Source organism: Ixodes scapularis, unplaced genomic scaffold (assembly GCF_016920785.2).
Source record: "Ixodes scapularis isolate PalLabHiFi unplaced genomic scaffold, ASM1692078v2 PGA_scaffold13__105_contigs__length_92229423, whole genome shotgun sequence".
NCBI classification, from domain to species: Eukaryota; Metazoa; Arthropoda; class Arachnida; order Ixodida; family Ixodidae; genus Ixodes; species Ixodes scapularis.
The window spans coordinates 62,680,588-62,701,043 of NW_024609839.1; the positions used below are offsets into that span (position 1 = coordinate 62,680,588).

The 20,456-nt window shown below is 46.7% G+C and overlaps 1 protein-coding gene across 1 annotated transcript in view; it reads right to left on the minus strand.

Annotated features, from left to right (window-relative positions):
* LOC8035584 (sushi, von Willebrand factor type A, EGF and pentraxin domain-containing protein 1) overlaps window positions 1-13,389 on the minus strand; it is a 50,180-nt gene extending 36,791 nt beyond the window's left edge. The window contains exons 1-4 of the mRNA XM_029967564.3: window positions 13,151-13,389; window positions 11,223-11,436; window positions 3,297-3,454; window positions 2,074-2,278 (exon numbers count right to left, since the gene is read on the minus strand). Coding sequence (XP_029823424.2) covers window positions 2,074-2,278; window positions 3,297-3,454; window positions 11,223-11,436; window positions 13,151-13,237 — 664 coding nt within the window. The 5' untranslated portion in view covers window positions 13,238-13,389. The remainder of the gene's footprint in view (window positions 1-2,073; window positions 2,279-3,296; window positions 3,455-11,222; window positions 11,437-13,150) is intronic.
* Between the last annotated feature and the right edge of the window lie 7,067 nt (window positions 13,390-20,456).

Below are 20,456 nucleotides of genomic sequence, written 5' to 3' on the forward strand. Positions count from 1 at the left end.
AGGGGGAAAATACAAAGAAATCAACGAAAACAAAATGTCGCCATAGCACAGTCAGCGCCACAAACGCGTGCAGGGACACGCTCTTTCACGCGCTTCTGAACAAAAAATAAATATAAACGTGTGGGACAAAATGGCGAGATGCCACCACCCTAAGGAAAGCGCACATGAAGGCACCCTACTTCTACCCCAACGTCGCTTTTGGGAATCGTAGTTTTACCATTTATAATTGTTGGTGTGCACCGAAATTTGCAGGCTGCCTTTAAATCTGGGGTGATTGCCTAAGCATTTCACGGTATTAGCGATGTGCGCGGCCAAAAGCGTCGCTGTGGTCAGCTTTCTAGGATTGGCCAAACCATGGGCATTTGAGCACTGTCAGATTGTCAACTTTGACGGTGTTAGTTTCGGATTGCGATGGCTCCTAGCTTCTACTGAGCTTTTTAAACACACCATCGAACTCGTCGTCACACCCGATGGTAAGTAGCCAGAATAACAACTGGTGACGTCACGGCGAGGCAAATACATGTCGTGACGTCACGGAGGGAAACCATAAGAGGGCGCCACCGAAACATCTCGGCGCTAATAGAAGCGCAGATGATGTGGGGATGTGTTTCAGAGAACAAAGAAGAAACGTTTCCTTAATTAAAACGTTCCTGTGCTGGTTATGAGACGGTGTTGTCCTTGTCCCTTCTGTTCCTGGTCTCAAGGTCCGTCTTTTCCTAACTAGCTCGCCAGCACTCTCTCACTCCTGAAGCTGCCTGCCTGTTGTTAATCACGTACCGCCTTTAAAGCCGGAGTCCACACCGCTCATACATGATACAAAAAGACTGACTGCACACACGAATCACCGCAGTACCACTGGTTCGAATGCCGCGTGCCCAAGTTTTCTCCTCGAACTCGTTGCCAAGTAGCATTCGAAGCACGGCTCTCGCGTTGACTCGCGTTCCAATCTGTGTGCAGACTGTCGTTTGTGTGATGTATAAGCGGTGTGACTTAATGCCACAGGCACATTGCTAATATATCAAACAAAAGACAGTGTGAAGACACTGTATGAAGCGTCTTTGATCCTGGTATGACAATCCAGTCATACCGGGAATACAAAAACCGTCTGCAGACATGTTCGAAGTGCGAGAAGACAATTCTGTCATCATGCCTGCAGCGAATACCGTGTCTTTTGTGTGATGTACGAGCAACGTGACAGCGTCTTAACGCGTCCATGCTCCGGACAGTCGTCAGCGGCCGGAAAAGCGGTGCAAAAGTCAAGGATCGCGCCTCATCCCTCTTCGCCAGACACGCGGAGGTGCCCCAGTTTTCGTTGACGATCCGTCGGCCGTCAAGAACGCGCTCTCGTTTCGGGCGGACGCTGCATAGCTGCACCCCCAGCCGCCCGAAACGAAGGAAGCCCTTGACCGCAATCGGGGGGACGCGCCGTTGTGTGCGTGCCCGAGGAATTCATTTTCCGTTTCTCACGTGCTTTCTCACTCGGCCATCCGGCTGCCGGCAAAGAGAGAGGCACGGCGGTGCGCTCGCCGGGCACCGATCATCCGTCCTCCGCGCGTAAGGAAGGATGCGGGATGACGGAACCCTGAAGGTATCCACTCCACTTGAAACAGCTCCTGGGGTTGGATCATGGTCGCCGCAAGAGCGATGAGCGTAACCTAGTTCACTTCTCGCGGAGAAGCGAGTGGTGTACACCAAACATTGCTAAAGTAATAGGGCAGTTTTTTTTTATATGGTTTTGAAAAAGTTGCAACAGACGTTTTGTAAGAACTCTAAAAAGGCCGCTCGCGAATCGCACGAGGGATCGTGGGAACGTCCTATTCTCCTCTTTGCCTCCACAGCATCTACCCAACCATATATCACTTGGTACTAAAGAACAATATATATATATATATACAAAAAGAGAAAGAGATGGATAGATAGAGAGAGAGAGAGAGATAGGGAGAGCTTATTCCGTCACCCTTAAGGTTGCCTCCGTCATCTGCTACAGCCGGTTGTGTACAGTCAGTTCCCAGCACCACTTTCGGCGCCGCGGAACCGCACTGCGTATACGCTTTTATATAAAGGTTTATTCACCTTCGCCGAAGGTTTTCTGGAAGGCCGAGAAGCTCTCGCACTCAGAGACGTTGGCAGGAGTAGATGCCAGTTGCTCCAGGTGTTGTTTTAACATCCTCCCGATGCCAAAGACGAATATGTCGACGCCCATTTTCTTAAGTTTCTCAGCCTTCTTAACGGGATCCGGACCCATGGTAGCCATACCATCGGTCACCAGGATGAGCAGCTGCAGGGAAATTATGTTTTGTAGGCACATACTGGGGTAGTACTAAAGATTCCTTCTTTTCTAAAAAAACTCAAAAGCGCAAACACCAAGGAAAAGAAGAGGAGACAGGACAGAGCGCTTGCTCCAACTGGAAGTGTAATGCATTCCCCGAGGAAGACATAAAAGAACAATTAGGCATGTGAAGGGTAAAAAAGAAGAAAAATTATTGTTATGGTTTAAAGATGCATTAAAAAAATTTGAACTAATTCTGACTTTGCCCCTTGACACTGGCGAAAAAATAGTGTAATAAAAATTCAGATGTATAGACAAAATCAACAGGTCAAAGATAAGGTTAGAAAACATTAAAGTGACCCGCGTTAAGAAAGAAGGTCGAGGTATCTCATCTCTTTCTCGGACAGCGCTATATCGACCTATATAAACGCCTATACAACAACAACAAAAACGACAACGACAACAACAAAAACAACAACGACAACGACAAGAACAAGAACAAGAACAACAAGAACAAGAACAAGAACAACAACAACAACAACAACAAGACCTGTACCTCAGCCCTAAAACATCATCAGTTATAGATTCACGCAGCACCGCATAACGCCAGTGTGTAGTTCAGCATCACACAACGAGCGCGCCGCTATGCGGAGCGCAAGTTCGTCTGCTTTTTTCGCAGAAGTTCTGGTGACGTCAGAAAAACGCCGAACTCTGATTGGCTCCGATTGAAGGATAGTGGGTAGACCTAAAAACAGCTTGCTTTGAGCTCTACTCCACTGTCCTTCAATCCGAGCCAATCAGAGCTCGGCGTCTTTCTGACGTCACCATGACCCCTGCAAAAGAAGCAGACGAACCAATTACGCTCCGCATAGCACGCTGCGACGCCAAGACGGACGTGTCTACCGCTTGGCGGCGCTTCTCGTCGAGTTTCGGCGTGCTTGCCGCTTGGGGGCGGATCAGAGATCCAGTAACGATGACGTCATACGCAGGTCTTTCTTCTCTTATAGGGAGCTTTGCTCATATATACCTTCTTAGCCGTCGGTCGACTCCTCTGGAACACTTCCCACGCCGCCTGGAGCCCCGCTCCCGTGTTGGTGGCGCCCTGATTCGCGCTGTGCACGCCTTGCATCTTCCTGGAGAGGTGACACTTGTTGCCGGGATCTTTCAGGAAGTCGGCGTGCACCACTGAAGACGACGAAGAGTAAAACGAGACGAAAACAACAACGAGAACGACAACGTATTGTGGTCGATTCGTTTTTTTTCCTACCGGAGCATGACTTGAGATAACCACGCTTATCAGAACACACTCTGAGAAATCTGGAGCATCTGCTTTTCCGCAAAGCACAAGGGGGAGCCAATAAACGAGTTACGAAAATCCCTCCGCGCAACACTGCGCGCGTTGCACAATAGGACCTACTTGTCCACGGAAAGGAATGGCACTGTTTCGGTTGTGATTGTCCTATTGACGAAGTAGTTCATCTCAGCACTATACAATGCCGGGCTCCCCCAGAAAACTTACCCCGGCATTCTATCCCTATAGTATGCGACACTTAAACCGGGTTCACACTGCTTATACGTCATAGGAAAGGAGCGGATATAACTCAAGCCCCGACTCGCGACTAAACAAAGCACTTAGAGGGATTGCGCCGTGATGGTGCGCTTTTCTTTTTCCTCCGCGTGACAGGTTTTGTCGGAGATACCAAATGCACAATGAAGACCAGCGACGTGACTATACGTACTTGCTGCTTGATTGACTGATTAATGCTTGATTGGCTCAATTGAATCGTGGCGTCTGCTGTGTTCGGACTTAATTTCAAACGGAACATACCTATTTAAAGGTGCCCTGAGGAGGTTTCTGAGCTCACCTAAATATGGCAATAACTCGCTCTGCGGGCTCTAAGCATCCTAGAAATCCATAAATCAAAACGACGCGCGTCCCATTTCCCCATTAAAGAAAATATATCAGAGATCGAGAGCACACCGAGGTCATATCTCCGCCGATTGGAGGAGCATTATTCCGGCAGCCAGGACGACGTGTAACCAATGAAAGCGCGACATTTTGTTGGCATTGCAAACGATGTTATTACGAAATGTGTATCCCTTGGTAGATGATGAAAGCAAAAAAAGAGTAGTCAAAAAATGTATAATCTTTCTTTTTTTTTTTTTTTCGGAGGAAACATATTTTTTCTGCAATGGTCTCAAAAACAGCGCACAACTTTTTTTTGTTTTGTTTTGTTTTGTTTTGTTCGGGAGTGATGTGTTCGGTCGTCATCTCTCGAGCGCACGCTCGCTGGGTTAAATCGTAGTCCGGGCTGTATGGACAATGAGCCGCGCGCATTCGAGATATCACTCCGCAGTTCCATCAGTTGAAGTCGCGAGGATCCTTCGCTTGCTGTCGGCTGAGGGTGATCCTGGTTTCGAAACATGCTCATCCAATCGCCAGAAATGACCTCAGTGCTTAATTAAACACGAGGAAGATACATAGAAAGGGGGGACGGACAACAAAAAGTTGGAGGTCATGGTTGTCCCTCTACCCTTCCTAAGTATCTTCCTCACGTTCAATTACTGTTACCAACACGCTCGTTTTGTACTTAACTTGACCTCAGTGTGTTGCGATTTTTGATTGCTTTTTTTTTAATAAGAAAATCGGCCCCGTATCGTCATGAGTCAGAGATTTCTAGGATACTTAGAGCCAGGAGAGCGAGGCGTCGCCATATTTAGGCGATACCAGAAACTTCCTCAGGTCACGCTTAATAGCATGCAGGAGCCATTCGGGGGCCAAACTTTCAAACCCGTCTACAAAACAAATATTAACGTACAATGATATGGTCTACTATCATATGTACGCCAGCAAGAACAGCACTATCTTCCCATGACAATTTTTTGTTCTCCCAGTACCGAATAGAGTGTCATGACCTGGTCTGCAGGACTGCCTCGATCCGACGCGGCACTAACAAAATCAACACATCTCAACCCGATTTCAGACAGCCAAATTGAGTGCAGAATTGCCCGAACATTTTACGTGACTTGTGAAGTAACATAATTAATGATTTTATGAATTCTAGATTTGAGATCACGAAGTATAAAATTTGGGCTTTAGTGAAGCCTGCGTTCAAGCAGCTTAGAACGTTCACTAAGATAAGGTGTAAGCGTTAATCGTTTCGCACTTCAGTTTACTCGCTCAATAACCAAGAATACCAAAACTTGTCCCCAGTTGTTACTCTTCAGTTTATCATGCCGATGTAATGCACCTTTCGAAGCGCAGTAATAATAATAGTCACGGACTCTTATAGTAACCGGTTCCTTCCCCGCGATCACGATGGTTTCTGCGTACGAACGCCGCCAGATTTCGCTTGAAAGGGGCACCAACAACTACTACTGAAAAAAAAAAAAAAAGAGGTTGGGTGAGTGAAATACGTGACGCAGCGTTTGCAACCACGTTCGGCGCAAGGAGTAAGCACACGTAAAAAGGCGGCCACGCACTGTCGGAGTGTTCGGAGGCGCAGCCCACCGCTGTCGTCACCTCAGCCCAACAACAAGCGGGCGCCAAGTGGCTCCTAACGACTCTACGTGCCAAGTGCACACACTCTGTCACGCCGCCGCATCTGTCGTCTCGGCCACGAAGAGACGTCATTAGCACTTTCAATTTTCTTGTTTCTTATTGTCTCTTATCTTCTTCTCAACGCTCGCGTAGTGCGCCTAGACTTCAGAGTGTTTCCAACACAACTATCGGGGTCACGTGGCTTGTTGGCCGCCTTTTGCCGCACAGGCTGCGAGGAGGAGGAGGAGAAGCCGAAGGCGTCCATCGCTCGAAAGCGTCTTCGAGCTTCGCAGACGTTCGTAAGACGGACACGCGCACGCGCAATGACCACACAAACCGCGGAGAAAGGTGTGTCGCCATTACACTGCAAACGCTCTTCGCGGTTTGAGTTGGCCCCTCTTCTTAAGTCTAGGTTCTCTACGTTCGTACCAGAGAACTTGGCCCCTTAACACGATTCGTCGCATTTGCGTTTTTTGCCTGTCCTTCGACGCCCATTTTTGTGTTTGGATGCTTAAGTTTTGTGCGCGTTAAGACGGGTGTGAGCGCGACATTTGGTTTCGCACTGTCTACGACACGGATGTTTTTGAGGTCTCGTGGAGTGTCGCAAGCGCCAACGTTGCTGGCGGATTTGTTTGTCGCAGCGTTTTACGCGCGTTTAGACGTTTTGATTAGGCGTGTGCGAGTAGGGGTTAGAATCAACTAGCGCAACGTCCTTCGTAGCTTTCGCAGTGCAAGAGATAGAAACAACATGCCAACTTTCTTAACATTGCTCGAGGTACGCATACGACACGGCCCTATTTGATTCGAACCGCTTTTAGAACCCAGTAGAGGCTTCGCCTTCAGCACGAGCTTTCCACCTTCGATAACGCTTTGTCGCAAGTGCAGCAAATGCAGGGGAAGGCAACGAGCACGTACTGCAGGCAGAGCTCCTACGGGGCTCTTAACCTGTCACCCACTTTAGTAAGTTTAATAACCTTAGTAAACGCTAATTGCAAAAAAAAAAAAGATTATGTTTATAATGCGACTTACACGTCATACAATTGAATACCGCACCTTGGTGAAAAGAAAGCAAAAATATTAGTATATTGTTTGAGTATTGCTCAAAAAATTAATCTGTGCCACTGAGAACGATAATGGCACGATAAAGTACAGCCGTTCTTCGGCGGCACGTTAAGGGAATATTGGAGTGAATCGGGTAATCCTGCCTTTCTGCCATTTTATTTACACCGGGTTCTTTTTAATATCTATAAAATTAATGAACGTAAGCTCCATACGTTGATAAACGTATGTTTCCTTCACTGCCGTTAGCTATAGTTAAACAATTAACAGATAAGAAAGCCATATATTTAATACATCCGTAATGATGTCTCCTTTAATTTGCTGCCAACTGCACCTAAATCAAATGCAAGCTCAGGTCCAATGCCGTGTCACGGTGGCGATAAACCCGTTGAATGACCTTGAGAATAATACAAAAACGATTCAAACGCGTTTTTTTTTCTTCGCGAGTAACGCTAAGAGGCTGTGGTCGTTTATCAAAAACACCAAAACAAATAAACCCTCCGGAAAAAAAAAAATTCGATTGGAAGCATGGAGAAAATTGAAGGACACTAATTTTGCCCATAATTTCCTGGTTTGTGACTTGTTTTTGGTGTTCTTTCGCGGCCGATACCGCCATCTCATTCCCTCCGGGACAATAATAAGATGCCAGTGATTTGCTACGACCTGCGTTCCTTAAGCTTCCCTTAACTACAGATCTAAGATACCAGAGAAAAATAAATATTAGAGATGGATCGGAAGGACGGTCACGCATGAGCCAGAGAAATTCAAGGACTCCCATAGCATTCGAAAGTTCTCGGCGGCTATTCGGACCGAAACTAGGGGAGAGGATGCGGCGAGAGCGCGGCTAGGGACGTGAGAACGCCGAGTCCTGGTTGGAGACGCGCGTTCTCCGTCTGCTTCTCTCTCCCTTCCTTCCAATCGTCGCCTTCTGTGCGCTGTCGTGTTCGTCTACTGTTCTCTGGAACGTGTACCGAGCACGAGCATTAGCTCTGTTTTACCGCTCATTCACAGTGGAAGCGGATCCCCGATCGCAAAGCGGTTGCGAACGCGGTTGTATAAAGATCCAGTACAGTTGCACGCGCACTGGATGTCATCGAGTGCGCGTGCAATTGTACTGGATCTTTATACAACCGCGTTCGCAACCGCTTTGCGAACGCGGATCCGCTTCCAGTGTGAATGAGCGGTTAGAGAGTACCAGATGTTGCGGATACGTCCACATGGCTCATTGACTCGGCATATTTTTTGCCCGGGTGATAAGTGACGAAAAGGTGCCTATGCTGTTCCTAGCTTCCGCAACAGCAGTGCTCGACGAGTACTTTCATGTGTCGTGTACTTTGTAGCTACTTATTCGCTAAAATTAAAAATCACATGCTTTTAAAAAAAAATGTTTCTAGTTGTATTCTAGAAACGAGCTTTGACGACAGATGAGGCGCTCTCTGCACGGCGCACGCTGCTCCCCGCACAATTTCTACGCTCAACGGCGCAGGGTCACGTGACCTCACATGACGTTCCTTGGCATTGCTACTTCACGTGGGACTGTGACGTCATTGAGAATTTGACGTAGCCTGCCATGACGACCCTACACGCAACGCACTGGGAGATCAGCTGAGAAACCTCGTCAAAAACAGCTGTCGCAATAATAAACAAAACAAGAAACCCTTGCAGAGTAACACTAAGAAAGTCATACTGCAGTAAGAGAGTTTAAAAATGTTGCGGATGCTCGAGAAAATAACAAAAAGAAAAGCCATGGTTTGTAAACACTGCCCCCCTTCCCCCCGCTCTCTTCACGAAGCAGTCGAGTCGTTCACACGACGCGGCCATAGATTACATTTTTCAGTTGTGCGCTGGTCCGGTCGGAGGCCCTATGACGTAACCCTGCCGCTGCTATTTGGAGCGCCCGCAGCCCGGTGTTGTCACCTCGTACCCTTTCGGTTCCGTTTCCAAGCCCAGGAGAAGGGGCCAGGACGCGCGCTCGCGGGCGCGGGTTCCCTACGGTTTGCTCCGCGAAGCGGAGAGAGACCGAAATAGAAGGGGCCGTCAGTCACGCCGGCGGATTGCCACCGAAACAAAGCAACTCCCGGGGCTAGAGACCTTGACGATGGAAGCGCGTATACGCTCAAGGTACCGCGCGAGAGTGGTCAAAGTCTGCCGAGAAAGTTGGAGCCCAAAAAAACGAACAAGGAGGAGGCATAAAAAAAAATTGTATGAGGGGAAACAGCAGACGTGGTTGTCGATGGAATGCATGTCCCGATTGCAAAGATGGCGTTTCGGGGATGTTGAGACACCGTTAAAGACCGAGGACGAGTTCGCGCTTTCCACTTTTCTCTCGCTTCCTCTTCTCCCCCCTTCCACCCTGTCCACCGTTGCCTGTTTCCTCCTCCCCCATGATAAGAAGGATCTTCTGCCTTGCAGAATCTCGACTCTGGTCGCCGTCCTTTAAGCGGATCTGAGAGGGAATGATGGCTGAGTCATGGCCTTTTAGTTAAGTCGTGCTTGTTCGTAATACAAAATACAGTCTGCAGCGATTACCTGAGGCGTGTTTCTGCTTTGTATGGCGGTCCTGTCACGATAGTCATACAATCAACTGCCTGCCGACATGTGTGAAGCGTACATATATGTAGGAAGCACAGATGCGTGGTGAACGCATGAGCCATGTCCGCGGACATTCTGCCTCCATGTCTGTAGAGAAACTCGGTGACTTTTGTATGATCTGTGATCAATGTGACGGCAAAAATGGAAATCAGATGGTGAGATACCAGCTGCCCAAAATGTTAAACTATTTTTTGTCGCGTAATATTACAATTGAAAAGCTGTTCTAACAAACGCATATTATCTTTAATAGTTTCGTGAGAAATCTTACTGTGTACTCTTGAGAGCGTTTTTTGTTTTGAGTGCCTCTTCTGCTGTTGCTGTTGGGGGAGGAGAGGGCACTGTCAAGCAGTTTTGTACTGCTTTTTTCCCTCCTCCCTCTCTTCTTGCTTGAAGAGGAATAAAGAAACTTGAAACTAAAGAAACTTGAAACTTCAGGGGGTGGACAGCGCAGAATGGCTGGCTGTCACGAGGGTGTGGGTGAAGGCCGTGGCGCGTTCTTAAAGGGATTGTCCGGTAAACTTTTTTTTTCTTTCAGAAAACAATTAAATTATGTTATCGTCGCTTTTTTAGGAATATAATCTGGGCACAACATCCGAATTTTTATACCTTTCGCCGCACAAGTCATTCAGTGTTAAATAGAGCCCAACTGCTCAGATGGCACATGCAAAACACTACGTTTTTGTTGGAAAAAGCGGGAGCTCTTGCAAAGAATGCCACTAGTGCCACTAAATAAGCTTTGCTTAAGGGTAGCGACGCCTGGCCATATTGTGGCTTAAAATCATGGTTGTTAGTTATCTGAAGCTTTATCTGAATTCACAGAAAACTCTTTTCCGTCCTCCACAAATGTTAAAACAGTTCGCTACAAAGTAAAGCAATATAACATGAGCTTTCTAACACCGAATCTAAGGCTTTGGAAATCGCACTTTTGAGTCATGACGATCGGCAGTTGCGTCTGCCCTGCACAAGCACCAAAATGGCGGCGCCCACAACAATATCGGGGAACGGGGTGCCGATACTCTAAACACAGCTCATTTAGTGTCTCTAGGCGCCACGACAGCTTTTGATTGCTGCCTCAGTAAAATAACTTCGTTCTAAGAAAGACAAGATTTACGGTATTGAGTAAAGTCGAGTTCTTCGACGATGACCTTTGTACGCACCATCGTTCATGTTGACTAAAGCAGGGAATAAGTCAACGTTCGCGACTGTGAAGTGACCTTGCCTAATGCGACATCACGGCACGACCTGCCACACAATGTTGCGAAATTTGGCGTACAGTTGCGTGTTGATGTCCATAATTGATTAAAAAAAATATTGGGGCGTCTTTTAATGAATTAAATATCACATCTGACTATATGTACGCCCTCTCCACGTGAGCTCACAGAAACTTAGTAAAGTCCGGATATCGGTGGACAATTTTAACTTGCACGTGATTATGGACGCTTTGCACCAGCTGTGCATGAGCGGCGCCATAGCCGACCTTCAGTTTTGGCTTCCTCTTATTACGTTTGCTTCACTTCATAATTACCCCAACAGGGCAGGCTATTGCCATTTTTTATTCTACTGTGTCCGTGTCCCCAGCACTGGCCTTTGTAGACGCTCGTCAAAGCCCGCTTCAGTGACTCGTCATCTGGCTAAGATAAAAGAAGGTCAGCAATGGCGGCCGTAATCTTGCTCGTGTGCGAAGCGTCTATACTTGAAGATGTTTCATACTCATCGACGATGAGTGGCTAGAAAGCGACCTTGCCCGCGACACACTCTCACCGGCGTCTTCGCTGAAGGATATGACGGCCACCCTTGTGGTGTTGGGCGCCACGTCGAAGCCCTTGAGGAAGGCGTGCACGAAGCCGGTCTCGACCTCGAAGCCCGCCTGTCCCACGCTGCCGGAGCGATCGAGCAGGAACACCAGGTCCGTGTTGTTGCTCTCGATGCCTCGCCAATCGAACACGTTGCCGTGGGGCTCCTCCGCCTGCACATACTGCAAGCGTCCAGTTCAGACGGAGTGGGACCCCTTCTACAAGATACTAAAAATAGAATTTAGGTTACTGAGTACTAGGGAACAAAAGTATCTGAGGAGACTAGTCAATACTCAAAGATGAAAATTATTAGAGCAGACTACAAACTACAGGGTGTCACAAAAAAAAAAAAAAACTACAGGGTGTTTTTAACGCAAAAATAAGCTAGGCACCACTGAACGCTCATTCTCCGTCCAAAGGTAGCGCTAGAGGTCACAACCAGATGTCAAAGTTTCAGCCCGATCCGACACCATATTCAAAAGTTAAAAGTGATTTTCTGAAAATTTCAATGGGAAAATAGTGGCTGACGGAGTTTTCGAATACATGGGGCTCTATGGCACCAGAAACCAAAAACGGGCAAAAATGGGCTCCATTTTCCCATTGAAATTTTTAGAAAATCACTTATAACTTTTGATTAAGTTATCGGATCGGGCTGAAACTTTGGCATCCGGTTGTGACCTCTAGCGCTACATTTGGGCGGAGAATGAGCGTTCAGCAATGCCAAGTTTATTTTTGCGGTAAAGAAAACCCTGTAAATTTTCTTTTTTGACACCCTGTATATATCCGTTTTCCATAATAGGCACATCTTGAAGCGAGATCTGCCTATATTACGGACGTTGCAGGCTTGCCCTGATGATGCCTCAAAACCGAAACCGAATCGAGTGTTTCGTGACTGCGGCTGCTACTACCCAAGCTCGTTGTCAGGCCACTTCTGCAAGGAGTCAATAAAATTGCCAGTAAACACACAAAAACGACACCGATACAATTATCTTACAGATTATCACCTTTTTAGTAATAACTGTTTCAATATTCATTACATGTTGCTTTTAAGTTAGGAAAAAAAAAACACAAGACCTTTTTCGTCAGAAAAATGTGAATATGAACGTCAAGTCTGGTAACAATGTATTTTTTCCCGAATCCTTGCCGAATCTTCAGAAAAGTTCGGCAAAAGTACGGCTTTGCCTAATCTCAAGATTTGGCGCCGAACTTCGATTCGGCAAAATTTCGGCCCAACAGATTTACAATTATACAGAAGGGATGGTGTGACTTGAGTAGCGCCCTTCGTTGCAGTGGAAGTCTGGACGGAATAAAATACGGATACATGAACAGTGAAAGACGCACAAAATTCAGACAAAGTGTATACAAACCTAATTACGAGATACCGCGAGACGGACGAGCAAAGGACTGGACAACGACCATGTGTCTCAAGACTTCGTGTTTGTGCTGCCCTCCTTTTGCTCCGATATCGGGGTTTTTCGTAATTTTATATGCTCCATCCACGCCAGATGCCGAAGTGTCCTAACAAATTGTACATCTTATCCAAAGGTTATGAGGATATTTTTTTTTTTTCTCTCTTGAACTTTCAACGTGAAAATGGGTTTGTTTACGGTAGTTGACGTCAATCATCTCCACGTGTACGAGGGCTTGGTCGGTTGCCATTTTCCCAATGAACATGTTCGAAAATCGCTTATTGTCGTTTATTTTAATAAGATAATGTTTTGTTCGGAAATATCGGCAATTGAACCCGACTGCTAGCGCTACATTCTGGAGGAAACTGAAACTAAAGTTCTACGACGCGTAATTCATTTTTGCAAAGGGAAAAAAAAAAATGTTTTTCGGGGACGGTCTGTACTTTAAAGCATAAAAAAATTGCATTACGTAGGAAAACATGCGTACATTTACCTGCAGGGCGAACGACGAAGCGCAGAGGCACGCGGATATGAAGATATATCCCTTCACAAAAATAATCAGTGCGCCTGACATTTTAGGGGTTTCGTTCGAGCCAATGCTGCTCTTCACTCGGCGTTTGAGCCCATGCGACGTCGCCACAGAGAGAGCTGACTTGAACGCGACTATACGACGCTCGACTCCCCTAGCGCCTTATCAGTCGCGGGTGCCGTCGCTTCTGTAATGTTACACCGAAAATCCCTTTGGCGCAACCGAGCGCAATCCGCTAAAGACGATAGCCGAGGAAAATGTATACGCGTTTCCACCGAATTAGGGCGACAGAATCGCGGGTCTGACTGAATGCCGGGGGGGGGGGGGGGGGGGGGGGGGGGGTTCAGGAAACGGGTGGAACCATCCGAGTATTATAGTCTAGTTACTAACAATTTAAGGAACTCAGTGCGTTGTTTGTTACGTTGGCATTTTCTTTTGCTAATGTCACAATCTAATTGGTTATGAAGCGGCAATAAAATGCTCGGGCACCCTGCGTTCTTTTGTAAACTGTCACAGAATTCTGCGTCCACCAGAGGTAGAAGCAGAATTTATGTAATCGTGGGAAATGAACAATACTCGTTTTCTCCTCCAAAAACTAGCAAAAAAAAAAAAAAAAAAAAAGTGCGAGTCTTTGCGGAGCAATACTAATTTCCTACTTTATATAGAGAAATAAAATATACTAGGTGAATTTTAATTAGATATACGTTATTTTATCAAGACGTATGCACGTTTCAAACGCCAAAGGTATCCGCTCTTCCCCCGACGAACAAATATTGTAAGAACTACTTTGTGCAGCGTATGAACATGGCGCAAAACTTCCTTTTTTCTTTTTTTCTTAGGCGTAACGGCGCTCAAGTGATACGAGTTCTGCTTTCCGATGTTAGTTTCTGTGTGACACGCCGTATAAATTACAGTATCCTCGTGCGTTTTTTTTTAAATTTTTTCTCGAGTATCCGTTTTATTTTTTATATTTTAATATTGCGACGCAGTTTTAAATAGTAAGTTTTTTTTTCCTTTGTAAAGTCCTGTTTAGTCGGAGTTGATGTAATGATTAGGGCTCGGCGGTGATGCAGTGACACGTTCTCAGGATTGGTTAGAATATAAACTAAAAATATTAAGCATATCGGTTGTCCTAAAAAATAAAAAAGAAGCACATCGGGAGACCATCTTCTTAAGTGATGTTCATTATTACATCGTTTACTTTACAGTCGAAAGAGCAAAATGTAAAAATAAGTTCTAAAAAAAAAAAGTTTTGCATTAATATTCAATGTTTTTTTTTTTTGTTTTTTTTTTCGTGACTGCACGAGCGAATTGGTATGTAGTTCCGATGCTTCACACAGACGAACAAAACTAATGTTGCTCTTTTGTTTTGGGGCTTGTCGTGTTTTGCTGAGTTTGCGCCTTTCCCAACTTTATAAACACGCTTGCGTTGCACGCGCGAACCCCAACGAGAGAGAGAGAGAGAGAGCTAAAACAAAAAACAAAAACAGAAAAGAGTTTGTTTGCTTTCACGAAACAAGGCCATCGCAACTCCCAAAAGCCAGACCGCTTCGTCGAAGCGTTCCCTGGTGGCCATTGTTATGTTGACTCGCGTAAGCTCCCGTGTTTACAGGCTCTTCGACAGCGCTACACAGTACACGGCCCATGAATAACTTTCCAGGCTCATATTTTACTCGTAGTCAACAACAATGTTTTTTTTTCTCGATAAGTAAATACTGAGTATAAACTTCCGAGCAGTCAAAAAAAGAAATAACAACGCCTTGCACTCTTCGTCTGTGTAATTGAAGCGCGCGGCCGTCTTGTGTGCCCGGCAGGGGGAGCCAAAAGCCGACTATTAGTGATTTTCATCACGCGCTTTCGAACCCCCTTTCACGGCTTCGTCTTTAGGCCGCCAGGAGCCGTGAATATCTGTTTCGCTCGGGATGGCTAAAGAGCGAACTTGCCGCCACAGCTTTCTGTTGTCGCCACTAGGTGGCGTCGATTTCGCTCAAGTCGCCAATAAAATTACCTAAATCGAACTAAAAAAAAAAAAAATTTAAAACACGAGAAAATAGTAAATGCAGCCGGGAAAAAAAAATTAGCTTTTTATGAACGTTAAAAGAGGGATGATAAGCTATTCAGACCTTGCACCATTAAGGTGGATGGTCAACCTATATAGGATAATTGCCACATCATTTTTGTTTCGTTATTTAGATGGTTTTCGACAAGGTTTTCCAGGTAATTTCCGATTGGGCATATAGCTTCACCAACCTGGATTATCCAAATGTACGAGTTTGGCACACCTTCCGACGTTAGATTATTTACGTGCGTCTCATGCAGACCTGGGGCCCTAATTTGGACAGCTGTCGAGAAAGTCAGCGAGATATCCGGCGGGCGTGATTGGCCAACGCCGCACTTGACCTTGGCGCCGGCCAATCAGAGTCGCCGGTTTTCTCGCCGACGTTTTCGCCAAGTGTTGAGATTAGGGACCTTGTACGGTATTCGTGACGAGCAAGGAAATTACTTGTAATAGATTACTTTTCGGAGTAATTTTGTAATAATTTGAACACGTGTATTAGGTATGTTCTCGCAAGAGGATTCAAATTACTTTAGGATGTACTATAGTTACCTAGCTGTCACCGTTACTGTTTTTTCTCTCCCCATTTTAATGGTGCCCTTTGTTTCTGAAATGGGTAAATAAAGTGGTTCATAACCCGGTGATTCTAATCCTATAACGGACAGTGTTAAAAACCCGTTTTCGAACAGGCAAAAAACGAAACTGTCGTCCTAAAAAAAAAAAAAGAAACGATCTGATGTTATCAGAAAAGGCAGCGATTATACATTTTTCAACTAATGGCAGACTCATATTATCGGGTAATCGAGTAATCTAGTTGAATACTTTGTTAACTAAGAGCAGTTATAATTGTAATTGATTACTCTTTTTTTTTTCAGTAACGTGCACAAGGCTGGTTTCACGTTTTGCTTTTATAGAAGCAGAGACATCATATTTACGGGTTGCACACGTTCTTGTCTCGACTCAGTGCGTGTGACATTAACATAGCCACCGAAAACATAAGAATCGGCGGGCGAGGAGAGTCCCCAAGCATCAAATTACCGCTTCGCGGCAGACGAGATTGCCACATTTGCTGATAAGAATGCCTTGAAATATTCACGAAGCTAGAAGTGGCTCCTTCATAATCATCAACATAAGCAATCGCTCCCTGCATTCCTTCTGCTCTCACTGAGTATACAGTAATAGAATACAGCGCTGATTACGCAAAAACGTTGTAGACATGTATTTTTTTTAATCGCGGTATTGATTTTGCTTTTTGATTATAAGGAATTGACGAAGAAGCCGCCACACAGCGAGGAGCGCACCAATATGGCGCCGGTCATGTGAGGCCAAACATCGTCGCTCTGCCTGCGCGCCCCGTGCGTTAGAGAACAGAATGTTCGTGTAGAACACGATGCGTCCGTCGCGTCACAGATCGCTTATCGCTAAAGTCACCGAGTAAGCTGTTAAGAGCAATGGCACCACCATTAACGACTTTCTCGTGGGCGCCGCCATCTTGGTGCCTAACGTGCAAAGCGGGCGAAATGCATAAGCAATCGTTACGATACAAAAAAGAAGCGACGTTGAGAACCTTAGACGCGGTGTCGGAAAATCCATGGGATAGCGTTTGGTCTCACGGACCGTTTTAACATTTGTGGAGGACGGCAAGTCGCTTCCTCCGATTCCGGAGAAAGCTTCGGATGACTGGCACCAAGATGGCTGAAATTGTCGTCACTCTGAGGCGTATCTTATTTGGTGGCTCCATCCTCATCATCATCATCATCATCATCTTTTTAGGACCCGCAAGAGGTATGTATATACACAAGGTAATGGGCGTGCATATACATCTATAAAAGTAAAAAAAAAAAGACAATGAACACAACAATAACACAGTTATGAAATACTGTATTCTAATTTAGTATGCGCACTTATTCAATTGCCGCTTAGCCGAACAAAAAAAAACTGCACATCTTTTTTTTTTTTTTAAATAGATGCGCTATTTCCAGTTATTTTAACACCTATTTGTAGTGACAGACGCTTTTTTGGCAAGTCTAGAAACGAAAAGTCCCCAGAACAAACATAGCGTCCCTGTTCATTCAATCATCCCGAGCAACGTTCCAGACCAAGCACGCGCGAATCTGTCGCCACCGTTCCGCCGGTGGTCTATAAATAGACGGAAACGTGGGTGTTAACATTACTTACTCCGGTTGTCACGTTGTAAAGGGGGAAAGAGAGAGAGAGAGCAGATGGGGTTCAATGGCTTTACCAGAAGCCAACGCGCCTCACGTAAACAGGAACAGGGCTCGGAAACGTGGGCAGAACCGTCGTATACATCACGCACGAGGGTAACGTAATAAACCACAGGGGCCGGCAAATAGACGCGTCCGTGCAGCCGCGTATATCCAGCGAACGCCACGAACCATCATCACAACCAATTCAGAGCCGCGAACGTATACCACGTGACTACGCGCGTCCTTTCCACGTGTCGCTGCGCCCCCTTCTAAAAGGTCACGTGATATTCACGCGGCACGGTACTGGCTTGGAGGACTGGTAGCGTTTCCCGAAGTCCATCTTTACGTAAAAAGGGGAAGGGGACGATGAGGAACGAAGCGTCGCGGTTCGAGCTGCAGCGGAAAGAAATTTTTCCCCCGAAACGAGCGCTTGGGGGTCGCGGGAAGGGGGGGGGGGGTGGGGGGGGGGGGGAGGGGGGGGGGGTGTATTAGAGGAATGCCGTGCGTTCGTCTTGAGACGGCGGTACTCTACCGTAAACCGATCGCCGTCACCCGTTTTATACCCTTTCCGAAAGGGAGCGTGTTGCACGTATGATGCACTCCGTTCCCCCCTAGGCGACAGTGAGGGGAAAGTCACCGTCATTTTTGATGCTGTCTGATTGGTCCCGTCATCTCGTAGCATCCGGAGCCGCCCATACTGAGAGAGTTTGGCTAATGGGCGGAGCTTGTCGCCCGCTAGAACCAGCGGATTTCGCGATAACACGAAATGGCGTTACTTCTTTGTCTCGTTTATTCCTGAGAAATCGCATAGAGTTCCTATGAGTCAGAGCCACAAAAAAAGGCGGACGGAAGTAGTCTGCCCCGGTTGTCAGACTTCGCTGCTGTGGTTGCCGGGCTGTCAAAATCTCCCTAAGAAGCGTAAACTCTCTCAGTATTAGAGCCGTGATGTTGGCGAGTTGGTTCATGGTAATCGGAAATAAACAGCGCGCAAAAATACAGGAAAGGACAAAGGGGAGGTGGAAACGACACATGCGCTGGACTCACAACTAAACATTTATTGAAATATACACAAACCAAGTAAACCGCTTTATCGCGTCATCACGTTTCGAGATAAGCAATTTATTTTTTTGTGTAGAAAAACCGATGTTCCGCTGACACGTGCATCTTGCCCCTCTTCTGTTATTGCATACGCTTCCAATAATTCTCTGGTGGTTTTATCTGTGCCCCTCTCGATGACGGTGATGTTGAATTTGGGCTGGCATTTACAAGCAGCACAATACAGAGGTAAGCTCCCCCAGCGGTTGACCGGAGTGACCAGTCCCAGTCATGCTCACGGGCTCGGTCATTAATACATCGGCCAGTTTGGCCGATGTACACTCTTCCTCAACTTAGTGGGATCTTGTATAGACGCTTTACACACGCGCCAGATTGAGCCGCCATAGCCGCCCTTCTCTTGTCTTACCGAGATGCCGAGCCACTGAAGCGGGCGTTGACGGGTCTTCACCAGGGCCTATGCTGGGCACAAGAACACAGTAGCATCTAAAATGGCAATAAGCTGTCCTGCTGTGGTAATGATGATGTGAAGTGAACGGAATAAGGGTGAACAAAAACTAAAGGTCAGTTATGGCGGCGCCCATGCACAGCTGCTGTAAAGCGTCTATACCACACCAACCACGCAATCAACATACCTGTTCCTGTGCTTTACGGCACATTGGCTCTTGTCCCCAGCCTTTTCCGCAATTCTAGGGTAGAGTTGCGCCAACTTTCGCGGTGCAGAAAGATGGACACCGTGGAAACGTCACACCGCCCGCCTGCCTTTTCCAAATTGTTCGAGATTTTGTGGATGTAAGGGAGCACCTGGTATCTCATTGTGGGTCTCTCTTTTTTCTGACTTAACCCTAGAAGGTGGGCTGGATCGATACCACCAAAGAGACAATGCATGCGAATTTCCCCCCTCAAACATCACCCCTATAGTGAATCCGCGCAGCGCCGCCTATGCGGAGAGCAAGTCGTCTGCTTCATGCGCAGGAGTTGCGGTGACATCAGAGCGACGCCAAGCTCTGATTGGCTTTGATTGGAAGGATGCTGAGAACCGCCACATATTCTGGTTTTGCCAAAACCAGAATATGTGGCGGTTACGCTTATATACTCAATCTCTACAAGTTGGCGTCGCGACGACAAAATAGTGTTTTTGCCCATACTGGAAGTGACGAGAATTCAAGATGGCGGCGCCCTTGCGAAAAGGGTCTATAGGTGGTATCGGCTGGATCCCGCATTGCAACGGCCGCCCACACTTCCTGTTTGGCAGGAGGAACTTGGGGTTCGTAAACGATGTGGTCCGGGAATCGTTCTGAGGTTGAGCAGATGGCCGAACGAGGAGGGGAGGGGTCCTTCGGAGGGTTTCTGGTATGTCGATATGGCCGATGGCTTTACTCCGGAAGGCGGATTGTAAACAATGGGCGGCAAAGCCAAGGTCGGTGCTCGTGCTCGGTCTCGAACGCGACCACGTCAGAATTTTTCGGCATTGGAAAGGTCGGAGCAGCGTAGTATGAGAGAACAACAAAAATCGTCAAGGCGGCGCGTGAACGTACCACGAAATGCGTTAAAAAAAAAATACAGTGCGTTTGTTTTCTTGCAAAAGAAACTGGGAGAGCCAAACGTTGTTGTCTACGGAGTCATCTCAGCAACGAGACGCGAGCGTGCGAGGACGTCAGAACACCGAGCTGTAGTTCGAATGCTTCGTAGGTACTCCTAAAGCTTGCTGCGAATGTGTACACTGAAGTCGTCGAACGCATAGTCAATGACAACTCGAGAAACACAGAGCATGGTCATTCTACGTCCAAGCTCTTTGCTTTGTGATTGGTACTCTGGCGCTGTCATCGGCCTATGTTGCAAGCTGTTTGGCTGTCGAGTGATAATGATATGCTCGAAACTTACCACGCGCATTTCTCGGGTTGTCTGGGACCAGAATATCCCCTTTCATACCTGACTTTTCTCACGA